Consider the following 19,089-nt stretch of genomic DNA (forward strand, 5'->3'; position numbering starts at 1 on the left):
CATAAGACATCCCATGGTATTTTTTACAATAATTTTTGTGTTAACTGGTCTGAATAGGGCCATCACTGTGCGTTTAATATATTCTGCCCTTCTACAGTTTCATCTGTGGTGTGAATTGGGATGTTATTTTTCTTCCCTTTCTTTCCTACACTGTTGGGTGGTGGTATCATTCATTGTTCTTAGCTGCTGTGGTTCTGCCCACAATATCACAGGATGTTTAGATGTGTTTTCATAAAACAGGTGCTAGGTTCCGACTGGATCAGCGGAAGGAGAGTGGGATCAAACATGGTTACCCAGTAGCTTCCTCTTCGCTGCAGAAGACAAGTATGGTCATGCCAAACTCCACTTCTTGACAGCTGAACTGAAACAGTGAGCACACGTATGTGTGGACAGAGAGGATGGGCTTTTCAAAAGCTCCCAGTATTGAATTAACTCTGCTGACATTGAAGTCAGCAGTAAAACTCCTACTGACTTCAAAGGAAGCAGAGTTAAGTCAATGATAACACCCTTTCAAATCCAAGCCGGAGTGTGCTGCTGATTGAACATGGCATTAGTAGTTCTAAAAACATTTCCAGAAGAATCTGCCAATGTCAGTGCCAAATGGTAGGATCAGCCAAGCCAGAGAATGCAGCAATGGGCAGGAAGGTGCATGCAGCAGGAGACAATCTCTTTAGACACAAAATAAGCAAAGAAACAAAAGGAAAAAAGAAAGAAAGAAAAACCCAAACATAAAAGGTGACAGGGAAGCTGGACTTTAGCCTTACTGTACTGGGAGCTGGTCATTTACCCTGCCCTGAACTGCAATTGTCTTTTGAAAGATTTTAGAATGACATTATGTCTTCCAGATGTCTGTAGCACATTTAAGATCATTGTGGTTTTAATAGCTGAGCAATAAAAATCACGAGCAAATTAGCATTTGTAAATGTGATCTTTCATGTGTATTTGCAAATGCAATTTACACTACATGAAAAGCCCATTTGCATACTCCAAATCATGGATTGCTCTGATCACAAATTAAATGTAATTCACATAATTTTGCAAATTAATGATCCCAGCTCTACCTTACTACACAACTGCAGAGACAGACAGTAGAATTTCAGTATGAGCCGCTTGCTTCACTACTCAGCAAGATGGGGATTTATTTGAAGGCTTTCCACTTATGAAGGGAATCGAATGGCACCTGAAGCAAGTGGTACCGCCGAGTGAGAATAGCATCGCACATGTTATTCTGGAATCTTATTTCATGGCACTATACCCAATAGAAAGGAGCTGTTTTTAGTGTAAAATAGAAACTGATTGCCTCAAGAGCCACACACATTTGAAAAGCCTGAGTACAATGTATTCAGTGGGTGAAACCGCTCTGGGAGTAAAATGTAAATAAACATTGCTGTGCAGCGAAAGGGGAAGACCGCTCAGTGAAATGACATCTGGCTGTCAGTGTGATCTGATGTAATTAGGGTCTTCCTCAATTCTTCATAGTGGGAAGAGAGCAAAGCCCAGTGTGCAGAGGCCCAGAAGTCCCAGACGGGGATGGCTCTGGAGCTGGAGAACCTACACATGGAGCTGGAGACAATCAGCAGGAACAAGAACTTGGTACGTGCCCTGAGTAACAGACATTACTGAAACTGCTTATTACCCACCCAGCACCCCAGGGCACTATGGTGCTTTTGGATAGTTTTACATGTTTTACAGACTTCGTTATTTAGACTCTGAGAGCCTCAGAGCTTGGACTTGCCAATGTCGTTTACTTGTAAATTACTTTAAATTGTCCAGCCTTTCAGGGGGACCCAGCCCAGGGGCCTTTACTGTCTCCAGGGACATGTAAAAGTGGCGCCAATTATCGAGAACACACAACATACCGTAAGCTGTCTGCAGAGATGTGGTGAACACCATAAAAGGCTTTTTTGCCTCTCCCTGCCAGCATTAGAAGCACACGGACTTTCAGCATTGGAGTGGAAATGGAAAAGGCCTTTAGTGAAGTACCACCACTGAACGCGGCACGCCTACATGCGAGGCAGAGAATTACAGCACTAAAAGCCCCCCACTGCCACCGGCAGTATTTGGAACTTGTCTGCACCCTAGTGTAATCTCTGAGTGAGCAGCACCCTGTTTGTCCTCCGCAGGTTGATGAGCAGCTATATCAGCTGCAGCACGAGAAAGCCGATCTCCTGAAACGCATTGAGGAGGACCAGGAGGATCTGAACGAACTTATGACAAAGCACAAGGCTCTGATTGCACAGGTAAAGCATGTGATGAGGAGGAAATGTATGTGCATAAATACACACAGGCACATCGGGTGAAAAAGGGATTGCTAGAAAGATATCCAGAGGGCATCATGGCTTTACACCACAAGGGAGGGTTAGAAAGATAACATGCCACCTGCTGGAATAGCATAGACATATTGCTAATACTTTTCAAACAAGTAATTCTAATGAGCAGTGTGAACATGCGTACCCAGACACACACGGAGAGTCATTCCAATATGGTTTGCACCAGCTAGTTGATTACTCTACTGAAATCATTTTTTTAATAGAAATGGCAGCTAGGGATCCTTTATCCAGTGTTAAACCTTGGGTGTCTATGCAAGTAGTCAAAGTAACACCTCAAATCCATCCATAAAAGTTGCTGATTAGAAGAACAAACTGGCTCAGAGTTTGTTGTTCATGAAATTATTACTTTTTCACCATGAAAAATGTCAACAAAATTGAAAAAAAATCAGGTTTCCATTGAAAACCTCAACACTGATGGTTTTTCTCCAGTTTTCAGTAGCCAAACTTGTTTGTAAAGCAAAGTTGTTTAAAACTGAAAAAGTTTAAAACTGAAAAGGTTGTTTTCCATTTTCACTGGAAATTGTGTGATTTTCACTGAAAAATTTTCTTGAAAAATTTCAATTTAAAAAAACTTGCAGAAAAAAAAATTCAAAGAAAAATGTTGACAAGCTGTGTTTGGAGGTCCTTTCTGGGGTCCTCAGCCTTTGACCTGGGAGAGATTGGAAGAGGACATTGATGTGTTGAGGATACTGGCTATGTGCTGGCAGTCTGTATGGCTTTTATTTGAATAGCTTAAACATATTTTGACAGCACCAGTGATCCAACCTGTCTCAGCGTAGAAAATATCAGAGACTTCAAAGGTATAGAAGGGGCCCCATTTGGCCAGAGGTCCAGTATTTTCCAGAAATTTCCTGGACCATGAAAGGTCCATAGTAGCTTTGTGGGAGGAAAAAGACTAAGGACTTACAGAATCAGCATTTGGGGATGACCCTGGTGATGTCATGGCTGATCAGCTCTGCAAAGAGTTGTTCCCAGAAGCTGAGAAATCAGGTGCAGTCAGTAGATTTATGCTTGGTTAATTCAGGACAGGAGCAGCTGCCAATTCAGATGTACTAGAAATTGCCTTTCCCTTGCCAGTCTTCAAAACAGAACTTCCTTGTGCATTTCCAGTTCTGCTCCAAGTTCTTTGTTTTGTCGCTATTGTTGGGGTTTCTGTTTTCATAGTCTGCAGTGGACATTACTCAGATTCGAGAGCTACAGACACAGCTGGAGGAAGTGAAGAAAGAGAAACAAAGTCTTCAAGAGAAAGTAAGTCCTCCCCCTTCCCTTTAAGGCTCAAAATATCTGGCAATAAGGTACATCTGCCCAGTTACTAACTCAGACTTGGAGCAGACAGGCAATGAAGGGCTTCAAGAATCACTCTGTCCTTTGGCATCTCATTGCCAATCCCTTTATTGCCATAGATCACTGGACTTAATGAGTATCAGAGGGGTAGCTGTGTTAGTCTGTATCCACAAAAACTTAGTGAGATACTCCGATCCCCTAGAATACTCTCATACGTAGGCATGTATAAGAATCCACTGAAGTTCTGAGTGTCAGTCCTGAAATATAGGCTCTTTGGTGAGCTACTGTCCTTGGGGTGAATTCAAATGAAATGTTTACTTGCTTATTGTCAGGAAATATCTCCTCTGTACAATACCACGGTCCCACTCCTCTTCATAACACACTGGCTACGTCTGTAAGAGCAATAAAACAAGCACAAATGTAAAAGCCTCCTTTTAGCTGCTGTAAACACTGCTTAGTATTGACTTTCCTCAGGGCAAAGGTGGGAAACTGGGTCAAACTGCATGTTCAGGAAATCTATGGAAACCTGCAAGTGAACTTTCCTTGGGACTGGGGAAAATTCACACTTAAAAGGTTTTTTGAGAGTTGCAGAATTTACTGCACATTCTCTTTGCTGTTGCAGTTTCTTGAGTTATGATGTTCTCTGTGCAAGATCACAAGCCAGCCTCGTGCTGGGCACCACACCAGAGACAGAGGGAATATGCCTCCTTCCACAACCTGAGCTGGGGACTGTTCTTCCCTGGTCATGGCACCATGGCTCCAGGCCTGTACAGCGTGTCTTTAATATTAATCACTCGAGGAGTGCCATTGACTGAGTGCTTTGCTATCCCAGGCATCAGGAGTCGGACTCACTCACTGTAAGACAGAGTGGTGGGTTTGACAGGCAGTTGGAGAAAATAAGAACTATTTCCCCTGTCTGAGCCCAAAATAAATTTTGAACCAAACTTTTACTGAGGTTTGAAAAGGGCTGGTTAATTTCCCCCCTCATCGTTTCTGAGCCTTGGTCTAATCGTCTTTCCAAGGCTGCCTCTGCAGTTCTAGGTGCCAGCCAAAATCCTGCCCTGGGACCAAGTGCACAATTTCACACATGCACCGTCCTCGAAAGATGTGAGAGGAGAAAACCCCCACCCAGCTGGGTGAAAATTTGCCAACATTTTTCTGTTTGTAAAACCACAGAATGTAATGAATTGTTTTCACGATCTTCACACAAACAATACCACAGGAAGCTTGGGAGTATGGCTGCCATCTTCGAAGTACAAAAAAAGCGGGACATCAGGGATAATCCTGAGCCCATAAAACTGGACAGCTGGCAGAGTGTAGTGAGGGCCCTTACAGATTTTCCAGGTCAGTTACCTCAAAAAAGTGATGTTCCTGGGAAACCCTGGACAGGTGCCGACCCCACTTGGGCAGCAGCATCTTTCTGTACAGCGTGGCACCTAAATGCAGCCCTTGCACTTCCAGTGTGCTCTGAGAAGGAACTGTTGGAATCTCTCTACCCCTAGTGGATCTGGTGCAGTCATGAGAAGTCTGCAGGGCAGACAATAGGGCAGAGCGGAATTATGAGCCCTGCCTTTCCCCCACCCTCTTCTCTAAAATAGCTGCAGGCGGCTCGGGCCCGGATTGCATACGTGGAGCAGTCGATGGTCGAACGCTCCATCGTCAGTCGACAGGAAGCGCTGATCTGCGACCTGGAGAACAAGCTGGAGTTTCAGAGTGTGCAGATCAAGCGGTTTGAGGTAGGGCGTATTTCTTAGCCTCTTGCTTGCCTCTGACACACAACGGGAAAATCCCCGTGGAAAAAAAGGGGCTGCCTTTGGGACAGGCATGTGCGCTGGTAGTGCCTTCTCCCGTCCCTCTCCTGCAATGGCCTGTCCTGGGGATCGATGGGCCTGCACCACGGTGTGCTCCAAAGCCATGCAGCCCCATCTGGTGTGGAGGGAAGAGGCCAAGTGGCTCACAGCATCATGCAGAGAGGCTCTGGAAACCAGAGCAGACTCCTAGCCTTATGAAAGTTGCAGTGGGATCTTTCCTACCCAGAGCAGAAAGCAGCTCGTGTGGTCACATCTGTAATGCTCCCAAAGCACGGAACCCTCTGCATTGCCCTTGGAAGGGTGAGAGCCCGAGTCAGCTCAGGCCTTCGCTTTTGGAATCTGTGGCTCTGACCAGTCTGGGTATTTCATACCAGTGAGGTTAACTATTCATGCTTTATTTTACTGACGTATTTACCGCAAGCCAGCAGCATGCTCAGTGCTGTAAAAGCATGGAAGGAAATACGGCCCTGCCCCAAGGTGTATAGCAATATACTTATTTACTACTTAGCACGTTGATCAAAGTGCCTTTCAGAAGGTGTCACAGGACTGTATGGCATAGTCCAAAATCCAGCACATTAAAACCGGTCAAGGTATGGTAGGTACATCAATATACATATAGAACAATCTAGGCGCTTAAAACCCGGGACTATATTTGTTTATGCTCACTTCCTTTCATGTCATGAGATAAAATATAAATATTCATTCTCTCCCACCCCCCACTTACATGTGACTAATTGAGGGGAGGCCAAGAACGTGTAGTAGGGTCACTTCACAATGATGGCAGACTAAGACAGCCCTGAGCAACTGAGCATGGCCCAGCAGGAGAGCTGTCTCTAAAGGAAAGGCATTTCTGAGTTACCCAGGAGGCACTGGTGGCTCTTAATTTCCTTCATGCTGCTTAACCCTTTGTGTCTGTGAACCCCAAAGCTCATTCTCTGGCAGCCTCCTGTGAGGTCATTGCCATCACTAGGGTGTCCTTGGTGCGGATCCCCTCCCATCACCTCCTCTTTGATCCCATCCATCCTCTGACACCTAAGCTGAGATACAGACACCAAGAGGCCTCGGGAAATGACAGGCCACTTCTATATCGGAGCCTTTCTGGTCACATTGCCACAAGCCTTGCTTTTATCCTCCCTGCAGTTCCTGCCTATCTGATCCAGAGTAGCAGAGTCCATCAGCTGCTCTGTGTTGAGATGTAGGTAGAACAGGCTCTGTGACCTGGACTCCACTGAGAGTTCCTGGAGCGATTCTTCAGAGATCATGCCTTCCATCATTCTGCATTTGCCAGTGGCACTGCACAGTGCCAGCTTCCAGTTAGTCCTGTCATGGGTGCTGTGATTGATCCTGGAGCTGAAGGCTGGGAATGCTAATGTGAGCTGTTGTTTTAAATGAAGGATAGCTGAGAGATCAAAATATTTGTACAGTACCATGTGTTTGTCTCAGTCTGGTGAGTTCTAATGTGTCTGCTTTAAACATGGAGTGGGGTGGAGGGGAAGGGAAATATACCAGCAGGATGGGAAAGGAGAGAGAAAATGTGATGCAATGCGGTGCTTGCCTCCCAAATTGTTTCCCTGCTCTAGGCGATGGGTAATGAATGATGGGACACTGTGTGCCACTACGGTCTACCCTGCATTCCACACAAGATTGCAACGTGATTGGAGCACTGCTGAAGCTCTCAGGGTTCTTAAAACTGCCCCCAATAAGTGCAATGGGCTGTGCAATGAAATTAAAGAGCCATCATTTTAAAGCCACCGAAGGAAACAGTGCTTTGAGTAGTTCACAGTCAGCCTGTATGGGATTCATTGCATTGCAGGGTCACTGAGACAAGCACGGGCTGCTTAATATCATGACCATTACGAGCATTGGCGGCATACAATACAATACAATGTATTGATACAATGAGTAGTATATATAAACTTCATGCTTCACGGCATCAGCTGACTTTCTGTAGGGGTCAGAAAGGGAGAGCATTCCTCCAACTACATCACTATAAAAGATTAAAGAAGGGGAAAAAACTCTTTGTAATCCTTTATTTAAGGAAACCCCTTTGCCTTTTGTCCCCCTCCCTATCACTCCAGATGCTTGTCCTTCGGTTGCGGGACAGTGTAATAAAGATGGGAGAGGAGTTGGAGAAGGCTGCAGAGTCAGAGGCTCGAGAAAAGGAGAACACCAAGTATTACCAGATGCGCATGGAGGAGATGAGAGCAGATATGAATGAGCTGGTGCAGAGAGAGCTGGAAGCCAGTCGCAGGCGTATGGAGCTGGTAAGAAGAGGAGTGGGCTATCATATAAGAGAGGGTATTGCCTTGTGTCAGATGCCAATGGACTCTCCTGGGCTGGGGTGCTGGGAAGGGCGCATTGCGGCATCAGTAGCTCTTTACCCCTCATGAATATGGCTCATTTTTTTCAGATGGTCAAGGATGGTTATCGCTTGACCAGGTCTGCATTGTTCTGAGGTATCCATCACTTGGGTGCTTAGATACTTGGCTGGATTTATTCTGGACTTGTGTTGCCTTTTAGTGGTTAGTTAGAACATAATTGCCAGAGTGCGTGTACGGTCTGGTGCATGGGAAGCAGAGACATGCATGAGCTGCCATGGCAGATGCAGGTTTAAAATTCATGCTGCCCCACGTCTTGGGGCCTTCTAGATGTAAACCGATTTCTATCCAGCAGTCTTTCACGTGAGTGCTGCTCTATGAAATCTGATAGTTGGCACATATAACAACATACACTGGGGGGGATGCTGTGATGCTGGAAAATAAATTATGTCCTGAGTTGTGCTATCTAATTGGCCTAGACTAGCCAGTTTGCTCTCAGTCACAGCATGCAGGGGGTGTGTGTGGGGGTCCTGTAGAGTTTGCAGCACCCATTGCTGTCTGTCGCACACAGTTTTTTCTTTGGAAGCCTCCCAGTAACCTGCAGATTGGCCCAAGGGTCCCAGAACAACAGGTAATTTTCTGCTTGATGTTCTGTGTGCCTGATATTTCCAGATAGGTCTCACCAATTTATTGTTAGAGTTAGCCCTCAAGCAAGATAAGTCATGTTTTACGGGCCACTTCCTCCCACTGCTTGTCCTGGATTTCTCTAATGTCAGCCACATCAGGTTTGGTTTTGACAAGCAGAGCGCTGCGAGCAGTCAGCGCAGCTCGCTGGTGGTGCTGTATATCGCTGTCCCTCCCCTCTCGTCCCCAAATCATTTAACTGAACCTGTTATTCTGGCTCCCTAGCATCCCACTCTTCATGTAGGTTTGGCCAGTGCAGCTAGGGCAGTCCCTGTACTCATTGGTTTGATCAAATAAAGGAATTGCTTTGCCTGCTCAGCTCCAATAAATACTGAGAACGTTAGCCAGACGAGTGCTGGTTGGGAATTTTCCAACAACACAGAGTTTTTTCAGACAACGCTGATCTGTCAAACCTGAAATGTTTTATGGAAATGTCCAGTTTCGATGAACTGTCATTGACTCGCAGGCAGGATTCCAGGTGGACTACCAGGTTTTGCAGCTCCAGAGCATCCCTGCTGTGCAGACTGGGGCCTGCTGGCCTGAGAGTCTGCAAGCCTGGGATAGTCTGTGTGGAGGAGCTGCCCTGAGGCCATGGGCTCTGGGTGCCCCGGCATCTGCTGACTGAAACTGATAATGATTCTTGTCTGTTTACCGGCTGCCAGTGGTGACACTGAGCAGAATACGGACGATCTCCATCAGCAGCTGCCGGGGCCCCGGGAACACATTTTGTTTCAGAAACACTGTGTATCAGTGTTTCCAAAATGAAAAGTTTTCAGAATTTCCAGTTCACAAGAAATTTTTTAAGAATGTGGTTTATTGGACGAGGACCGAGAAACGGATGTTGCAGCCTTAGGCCAGCACGTGTGTAATCATGAGTGTGGTGCCCTCGGCCATCCACCAGCAGAGGAGCTGGGAGTAGCTGTGTTTCTGCCATCACCCTGCATATCCTGAACGTTCGTGCATTTGCAGTATCATAGAGGGTGTAACACATCATTTCCAGTGTTAATTTTCAAGGGAAGGGGCGGATTTGGGGGATGTTACTTCATGAGTGATTATTATTGATGTAGTATTTTATTACAGGCTTTCAGTAATCGAGTGTGACTTGTTGCCTGGTGTGACTTGTTGCGTGGTATTCCCTTCTCCTCTATGCGGGGGGGGATGCTTTCTCATCCTATTCATAACTGTGAACCCCACATACTCTCCTGTTCTTCACTGCATAGCATCCCTGGCAACCAGAGCAATTGCTTACATAGAAGAGTAGACCTCCATTCGTCACTCTCCCAGCATGTGTTCTGTTGTAACATGGGGCCACAGTATGGAAAAGGTTGCAAACCGCTGATCCAGAATGATCTATAGTAAACTGTTCTATTCACCCAGCTGCCCTATCCCTCCTTCCCCATCTCGTGGTGTTGAACAGAGGCACAAGTAGGAGCTATCCACAATGGCCAGTGTGTTTGTGCATTGAGAGAGGAAGGGAGAAATTTGAATGGAAAGAGACTTAACTCATGTCACAGGTTTCCCTTTTGCAACCATTCATCTGAACTGTACAGCCCGCAAAAGAGAGGACTTTCTCCATCCAAGTAGCACATTAATCAGTTGTGATGAACAATTCACCTGCTCTAAATTTACAAAATCATGACCAGATTTAGACTGAAGCTAAAAAGAGAAAATCAGGGCAACACTGATTCATTTTCACTTTTCAGTCTCCTTCAAGCTTTTATTTAACAGTGAGTGACAAACCCACCATGAAAGGAAAAGGCATTCATAAAATACCTGCTTCTAATATGGCTGTCATCCCAGCAACTTTTGATACCTGCCAGACAGCAACGATTCCCTTTGTTTACTAAAACAACAAAGTAGATTTCATCATTTATTTTAGCAAAAGTGCCATCCCTGATGCCCCCAGGAAAAGGTGTTTTAGTCTGAGTGATTTTTGTTGCGGGGGGCTCAAACACACTTTTTGTCTTAGGTATGTTTGTAGGCAAATTTTGTATAGATGGCCAGAAAATTCTGTCTAGAAAGGACCCACTTTCCCCCAGGAATGAAAGGAAATCTATCAAATGTTCCGATCAATTCCTTAACTGTATCTGAACCAGCTCTAGGCTGCACTCACAATTAAAGAGCACTGGATACTTGGCTAATTCCAAGAATGTGTATTTGCCATTTTTGCAGACTCTAGTGGTTCAGCTAATTCAGAAGGGCATTCAGTAGAAATGCATCATTTTTGAAACCTTGGATGTTGTCTTTTAGAAGAGTGCGCAGATTCTGTTAATTGTGTTTGGAAAATATAAGCATAAACATAAACAAAGGATTTTTGAATGCTTCATGGAGACATTTATGGGGCTGATGTAACACAACACCTGATACTTTAATTTCTAGGGCTAAGTTTTGAAGAACCTAAGGCATCAGAGAGAATCCTAGTTTAGATGTCTCCCTGAGGCAACACAAAAATCCCGTAAAAATAACAGAGCCATAAGCAAAGGCTAAAGACATGTAGGTTGATTTAAATTTACCCAGATACCAAGATATCTGAGTTTGTCTGACATCTGCTACACAAATACATGAGCCTAAAGGAAAGCAGTTAAGGAACACTGCTATGCTGGGAGGTAAGGCCCTTCAGAAAGCATTTAGGCATATCCAATGCCCATTGCCCAGGCTAGTGAAATGAGCCAAAAAACCCTCTCTTTTTCTGGTGGAGGTGGGGATGGACCATCATGTGAGGAGGGGTTGGATGAAGACCTTCTAGTGAGTTATGTTGGAATCCAGTGAGTATTTTGAGCAAACACTAATTCCCTGAGAGCAAGAGGCTTTATGGCAGCAGAGTCTAATATTCCCTGAAAGTGAAGACATTCCTTAGGACTGTGTGTACTTTTAATAATGTTTAAATAAAACATTGCAGGAGAACTGTGATCTCAGTGCCCAGCCGTGCTTGTCAACTGGTGGTGAGAACATAAATAGTGAATAGACAACCATGTATGGCTCTGCTCCTGCTAAATCCAACATAAATTATAAATCCTGCATGAATTATTCACTTAACAGTACTTAAGCCCTAGTCTGCACCAACCAAAATAAATAAATGAAATAAACACATTTCTTCCTTTGTCCTATGTCGCGTTTGGCCCCTCATTCCACTAAGTGAATTGGAGAAATGGATGGAAGAGACTTACTTGTTGTGCAGGTGGATTTTCAAAATTCAGTGTTCCTTCTAAGAGTGCTAAACAGTGCATTTGCCATGCTCAGATATGAGCGAATACATAAAATGTCAATAGCTCACGTCTCACAGTGGGGAAGCCATATGAAAACATTTACGTGTAAAGGGAAATTCTTTCCCACCATTCCACTAACTTAAACCAGTGGCAAACTTGCCCAAACTCACTGTTTCCTCATGGAGATTTTTTTGTAAAAGGTCTGTACAGTGGAACAAAACTGATGCTCTGTGCGCAGGAGTGCAGGCTGGGAATGTGCTGCTTTATTCCAACTGCATCATAAAAAAAACAAAGTAAAATTAAATGTGCTGGGGGTGCGGGAGGGGGAATGGCTCCCACTGACAGGGAGGACTGGAACATAGATACATCTCCTAATACTTTGGGTAATCCAGTTTTCCCTATGGTGACCACTTTACTACAGAGTTCAGATTAAGAACAGGAGGACTTGTGGCACCCTTAAGGACTAACAAATTTATTTGAGCATAAGCTTTCGTGAGCTACTGCTGCTACTCTGAAAAGAGTTCAGATTGGTATCAGTGCCTTAGTACTGACTTGTGCTTTGTGGGGATGCTACCTTGGCATCTGAGCTGGGCCGTAGGGCTGGAATTTCAGTCTGAATCCACAGGCTCTTGGTGAGTGACTCAAACCTGGACATTTCGGGGATAGGAGCCTCCAGGTCCCTATTCCATTATCCATTGTGGAAAATTCAGACAAGGCACAAGGATTTGTTGGCCCCAAGGCAAAAGGGCCAGGAGCCATAACATTTGCTTTGCTTTATTAATCCTCCACATGAGAGGGCCTTATTTACAAGAGCCCACTCTGACTTTAGTTTTTGGTGCTTGCTTCCTTGTGGAGTGAGTGGCGTGTGTTCAGGGGCCTCTTGCTCTCGTCTTCTGTTGTGTGGGGGAAAAGTATCCTCCCAGAAGCTATGTCTCCTCCTCCTGAAGGGTGGGGATCTGCAGGACATGCTCAGGGCTGCTGGCTGCTTCTCTTCTCTCCGCCGCAGTGCTGAGCGCCCAGAGGTTAAAAGGGTTCATTCCAGCCACCTGCTCTCTCTGTGCTACAGCGGAAACTGAAATCCTCTTCTCTTTTTTGACATGACCCTAAGTTATCTGACTATTTAGAATAAACTCTTGGGAGCTTAAAAGCCAACCCAGCTCTCTTCTAATCTTATGTGCACACTCGTTCATTATGGGCTTGACAGGGGAATTACAGGGTGAAATTCTTTGGCCTGTGTTATACAGGAGAGGTCGGAGACTAGACAATCATAAGGGTTCCTTCTGGCCTTAAATGTTATCAGGCAGATCTTCAGCTGGGTTAAACTGTCATAGCTGCAATTGAGGCCCCAATAGAGCTATGACAGTTTCCATCAGCTAAGGACCTGCCCCTGTACATCTATTAGTTACTGCAGGTTACCAGGCGCATGGTGGTCAGGTTCCACGCTGTGCTGTTACATAGGGGGATGCGTGAGTAGGGGTCGGCTGTAAGCGTGCTACGAGCCTTAGAGAGGCAGTGATGATTTTCAGGACGCCTATTCCCAGCTACCCCACTCTGAAGGTGGGTGAGAAGAAGCCCGCAGTGCCCGAGCATCCTAGGAGCGGCTGCAGGTGTCAGCTGTTGTCTCAGTAGCCATCTTTGAAAGGGCAGGGTCCTCTGGCAACTGCTGCGGGGCGTCTTCATTGCGTGCCTTGTCCCGGCCCTGCAGTTTTCAGGGCTAGTTTGTGCAGTGCTGGCACGCATTCCCCTTTGCAACTGCAGATTTTCTAGCACAGAGATGGCTAAATGCATGACAGTGAGACTTTAATTATAATAACTACAGGTTTCCTAGATCCGCGTTTTAATTATTCATCCTGTCACTACAAAGGTCATGTTAACACGCAGTGAATGCAAAGCACTTGTTGAAAGCACACCAGAGCGGATGCCTTGCAGAAGAGGTCCTCTTGTGCCTCACATGGTTACTGACTGAACTATTTACAGCTGCTTGTCTTTTAAGAGGGGGAAAAAATCTCCCTGCGGGCTGGGATTACAGCTTGAAGTGCAAAGAGGCCAACAGCACCAGTGGGAGTTTTCCACACGCTAAAATGCCCTCAGAGGCCATGCTGTGCCATAAAATTCTCTAGCGGAACAATCAGTAGCCATACGACATGCCCAGCTGACGTAACTGGGGCCCTACCAAATTCAGGGTCCATTTTGGTCAATTTCACGGTCGTGGGATTTTAAAAATCGTAAATGTCATGATTTCAGCTATTTAAATCTGAGCTGTCAGGGTGTTGTGCTTGGAAGGGTGCTGACCCAAAATGGAGTTTGTGTGTGTGTGTGGGGGGGTGTCGCAAGGTTATTGTGTGTGTGTGGCGGGGTTGCGGTACTGCTACCCTTACTTCTGTGCTGCTTCTGGCGGCGGGGGAGACTTCAGAGCTGGGCGGCCGGAGGGAGGCAGCTGCTGCCCGGGATCCCGGCTCTGAAGGCCGAGCCACGGCCAGCAGCAGCGCAGAAGGAAGGACGACATGGTCTGGTATTTCCACCCTTCCTTCTGCGCTGCTGCCTGCAGAGCTGGGCGCCCGGCCAACAGATGCCGCTCTCCAGCTGCCCAGCTCTGAAGGCAGCGCGAAACCCCTAAAATAACCCTGTGACCCTTCTGCAACTCGGTTTTGGGGTCAGGACCCCCAATTTGAGAAATGCTGGTCTCCTCCGTGAAATTGGTATAGAATAAGGTAAAAGCCCCCAAAAGACCAGATTTCACGGTCCGCAACCCGTTTTTCATGGCCGTGAATTTCTTAGGGCCCTAGACATAATAGGCACACTTTCTTTCCCTAGGCTGGGCTCTCACCATGGTCCTGCCTCTTCCCAGAAGTGTGGGGGTACCCCTAGGTTTGGGAGGGGTAGCAATGAGAGAGAGGGGGAACCCTTTTCACAGTTCATGCAGGACATTGCCTCTCTGTAAGCTGACAAGTGTCTGGCAGGTAAGGGTAACGGTGCAGTCCGATAGCGGCATCCTGGAAGCATTTGTGTAACTGTAGTGTCTGTTTCAGAGGAGCAGCCGTGTTAGTCTGTATCCGCAAAAAGAACAGGAGGACTTGTGGCACCTCAGAGACTACAGCTGATGCTCAAATAAATTGGTTAGTCTCTAAGGTGCCACAAGTCCTCCTGTTCTTTTTATAGCATCTGTGAAGTTCAGTGGAAAGCCTCCAGTTTTTCACAGCTAAGAGTCAGACCTAAGCAGGACCATTCTGCACATGCTGGATGTGTTGCTAACATGGCCCTTGTAAATAAGGAATATGGTAAGCTGTGATCTGCAGGAGAACTCGTCTGACCTGCACATCCCGGGCCACTGAACCCCACCTACCCCCTTGTACTGAACCCAATAACCTGAATTAGTGTAGAGCATTACAGCCTTTAGGCGACTGCACTTACTGTATGCTATGGACAGACGATACCATCAGTGCCTGAGGCCCCTGCAATGGCAGGGAACTTCTTTGGTGAGGTATACCCAGATGAGTATCTGTATACCCAGATGATCCCAGCAGTGCTAGCAATCTCCTGCCCTGCTTCATCATCCCAGGCCCAGACTTCCATGGAGCACCCGCAGAAGGGCCTCAGATGGGAGCCTGGGATAGGAGTCAGGGATGGTGCTGACTGATAGCAAGCTTCCCATTCTCCCTGGGTAAGGGATATCTTGGGCCAGGATCAGGGAATCAAAGAGAATGACAGCTGGCAAGAGTGTTCTCCAAGACGCCGTGTGTGCTGTGGCGGGGGAATGACTTGCTAAGTTAGAACCATCTAGACCTGCACTGAGGCTAAAGTTTCCAGGCTGTAATATGGATTCCTGGTGTAATAATTAGTCCTCTGCCTCAGGACCTGGTTAGCAATGTCAGCCGCTGCGTAGCCTTCCCCTGGCTTTCAACAAGTTCAGCAGCATGCAGGTGGCCAGATTCTGATCCCAGTTAAGGTGCTTCTGAGATGCTGCTGCTCCCACATCACACAATGTGGCAGAGACGAGAATCTGACCTTTACCTTAAAACCAAGTATGTACAAGTTTACTTTAACGTTTCTAAATGTTTCTTCTATTAATAGATGTGAAACTTTGAGCACTGTTAACTATTTTAAGTGAGATCTCAAGTATTTCTTCAAAAAATCCCATCTGGAAGGTATTTTAGGCTACAGTCACAGTGTAAATAACACCTTTTATGGTTCTCATGACAGAAGATAGCCTTCCTAATTACAGTAGTGTTATCAGCGTGCTATCCAGAACGGCTTAGCACATTATAGCCTTGGTGTTTACAAACTGTTTTCATTTGCAGGGCTTAATGATTTCTCAGTCTTTGCTGGGAGCTTGATAGAAGAAATACAGGATATTTATACTTGTAGTGAGGTGTATGAACTGCTCCTGGATTCTCAAAGGGGTTGCCCTATAAAGCAAATTAAAGGACATCAACAGAATTTTAACTAAATGCTTTGAACAGCCAATGACCAGCTTACAGTCCCCATCTCTGAACATTTCTGGCACAAGTCTGTTGGAGTTGTGCCTTTCCCTAAAAGCTAATGACTTTAGCTAAATTTAACCACAGATGATATCCAGCAAAGTCAATCTCTCTAAGCCTCACTGTGAGATGGGAGAGCATGATACGAAAAGCTTTTATTGGGCAATCTACCTTAGCATAATTAGATCCATTGCATATAAGACGTGCGGTTTTGTTTCGTCACTGGGGAAAAAAATTTCTATAGCACTTAGTTGGCCCTTGCAGTTGCTAGTACCAATTGCAAATAAAGCCTGTATTTGAGAGGTTAGAAACAGATACTCATCTTGTCTCCCCTGAGACTTAGACGGGAAATTTTGTCACGTCAAACTTGCTGAAAACCTCAAAGTTAATTACTTAATTAAAAATAATATTGATTGATGAATGCTGCAAGTGTACATTAAATTATTCAAATAGAGCTGATCCAAACATCTTTAATTAGATTACACTTCACTTAAAGGTGGATGGGAAATTTGACAAAGTTTATGTTGTGACAGCAGAATACACACAAAAACAACAGAGACATGAAGGAACCGTAATCCATTTTCCAAGTCTTCTGACCACAAATCCATTATAGACTAAGCCACACAAAATTATTTCACTTTGGCTAATCTCTGCTTTGCCTTATCTTGAAATGATTTTGAGGCCAACTAAACACCATTTGAGTTGTAAGAAAGAAAGGCTTGTAAATCCCTTTTCAGAGCCTTGGAGCTGGCTTAGGCTGATGAAGCAGCAAGTGGGATGGGCCGGTAGGATGTTGTTCTTCGCCATTGCCTGGGTGGGTTATTCCCATGCAGGAGACTGGAGACTCCCAGTGGAGAATTGCCCCTGTGTAGGGAGAATCTGCACTGGTGTGGAGCAGACATAGTCTGGGGTAAGAGTGGCTGTGTCATGGACGGGGGGGAAAAGACAGTTTGGGGGTGCCAAAATTGAGCCCCACTCCACCCACCCTCCCCTGGCAGAAGGGACCTTTCTCCAGCGCTGTCAGCAGCCTGCCTCAGAGTGGGCACCTCCTGCTGGCCCGGGTGGCTCTGAATAAGGAAGCTGGAACCTGCTCCCATTTTTCAGTGCACCTGAGCCCAGCTTTGACCGAGCAGAGAGCCTGTGAGCCAGCACTTGCAGCTTCCTTTTGATTGTATCCTGGGGGCGCTGCCCGCACACCCTGCCCGAGGGGGCCTTGCCAACGTTAACTTTCTGGAATTGCCACCAAAGTCAGCGTGAGCTCCCTCGCTGGGTGTGAGAGGGCTGAAGCTATGGAGAGTGGCTGCCTCTCTGGCCCCAACTCCTACCACGGCTTCCCCAGGTCCAGGTGGTTTCCCAGCCCTTCCATCCGGTCTCTGCCTGGATCCATCCGATTTTCATCTCTTCTTTCCACAGAGGCAGAGGGGGAGGATCTGTCCTCCTGCTACAAACATACCTGTATCTGGGGTCTGGCAGGTCAAGCCACAGACAGGCCTCAGCATGGCTCAAATCTAAACATGACCTAACACCGCGGGTGGTTCTCACCACAGAAAAAACATCTCATTGTCTAGCAACAACTCTACGCGAGGCTTGAGCTTGACAGGATTGTTGGCCCGGCGCTCCCACTGAGAAACAGACTTCCAAGGGGGGCTCTCTGTGCCAAGAGGATGCTATCTCGCATCCAGGTCTTGAAGACCACAGTGCATGGGTGTAACTCAGTCCAACACAAGTAAAGGAAATGCAGAATAGGCTTGTGATTTGGATTTTCTCCTACATGTCTGTCAAAACTGCCATCAGGTGTCAATAAATAAATGTCTTACTAGTTCCCTGATGCCTTGACAGATCCAAGCAACTCCATTTGCAGGCTCAGCAGGATTCTGTCATTCCCTATTTATGGTTTCATCTGCAAGTGACCTTTAGCATTGGACAGTCCAGTCCAAACTTTGGTTTTAGGTACGGAGTGGGCCCTTTGGCTGGTGTTCTCCCAGCCCACTGCAGAGCAGAGAGCTTTGAGGGAGCATTTGAGCAGTGGGCATTCAGAGTTATAAACATTCATCTGGTGTACCCAGCCCAGGAGTGACAGGCTTCCTTTTCTGGAATTTGTATGTTTCTAAACCATTTCTCCCCAATAATGTTTAAACACCTTGTTGCTGTCCATTTGTTATATTTGTTAGAGCTGTGCAAATACTGCAAAAAACCTAAATATTTGTTCATGTTTTTAAAGGAATGTGTTTTGTCTGAGTTTTGCCTTAGTAGTGTTTTCTTTCTGTGATTATTTCAGCTGTTGATAAATTGTATAGTCAATTGCTTGACTACACTTTGGGCCATTATGAAATATACTCTAGAGCCCAAATAACCAGTGTCAGTAAGGTTCATTAATATGGTGCAGGAAAAAGATTCTACCAGTCTACGAAGAGCAATGCTGTGGAGTGATGGTGCTTTCACCTTTCATAGAAGGTGTGATTCCCAAAGTTACAGCCCTAAAGCCATCTTTATATACCCTATTTGTGTACCAGTAAAAGGTACTATATATGTGACCTGAAACTAGATTCAATTAATCAGCTTTTTACCTTGTTCATTACCAGTACCATGGTATACCACCCATTCATCTTTTGTTCTGAACCCATGCATGCCAGGTAATGGTGCAGCCTTATCTTTGTTCTGGGTACAAGCATTCCAGGCGCTAAGGGATATGAAGGCAGCTCCTAGGCTGGTACCAGGATAAAAAGATTTGTGAGAGTAACTTCCTATCCGTTGTAATGAGGAAACAATTATGTATCCTGATACTGACAGTTTTCCTATCTTAAGACAAAGCTTACTTCAGCTACTGCAAGGTATTATGGGATACTTAGCATAAGTGAACATTATTATAATCAGATACAGACCCGTCTGAGCTATATAACTGCTATATTAATACTTAATAGCATGTATGCTTAAATGCTTGGAAATATATATTGTGGGTAGTATTATCAGATAATATA

At 45.7% G+C, this 19,089-nt stretch overlaps 1 protein-coding gene across 5 annotated transcripts in view; it reads left to right on the forward strand.

Annotated features, from left to right (window-relative positions):
* The window catches only part of MYO18B (myosin XVIIIB), a 201,723-nt gene that overhangs the window by 137,896 nt on the left and 44,738 nt on the right, over positions 1–19,089 (forward strand). For all 5 annotated transcript variants that reach the window (XR_012665109.1, XM_075120125.1, XM_075120124.1 and 2 more), the window contains exons 34-38: positions 1,480–1,593; positions 2,124–2,240; positions 3,495–3,578; positions 5,213–5,350; positions 7,504–7,689. Coding sequence is in view for 4 of the 5 variants with exons in the window: in XM_075120125.1 (XP_074976226.1) it covers positions 1,480–1,593; positions 2,124–2,240; positions 3,495–3,578; positions 5,213–5,350; positions 7,504–7,689 (639 nt within the window). In the remaining variant the exon portion in view is untranslated. The remainder of the gene's footprint in view (positions 1–1,479; positions 1,594–2,123; positions 2,241–3,494; positions 3,579–5,212; positions 5,351–7,503; positions 7,690–19,089) is intronic.

Source organism: Caretta caretta, chromosome 15 (genome assembly GCF_965140235.1).
Source record: "Caretta caretta isolate rCarCar2 chromosome 15, rCarCar1.hap1, whole genome shotgun sequence".
Taxonomy (NCBI): Eukaryota; Metazoa; Chordata; order Testudines; family Cheloniidae; genus Caretta; species Caretta caretta.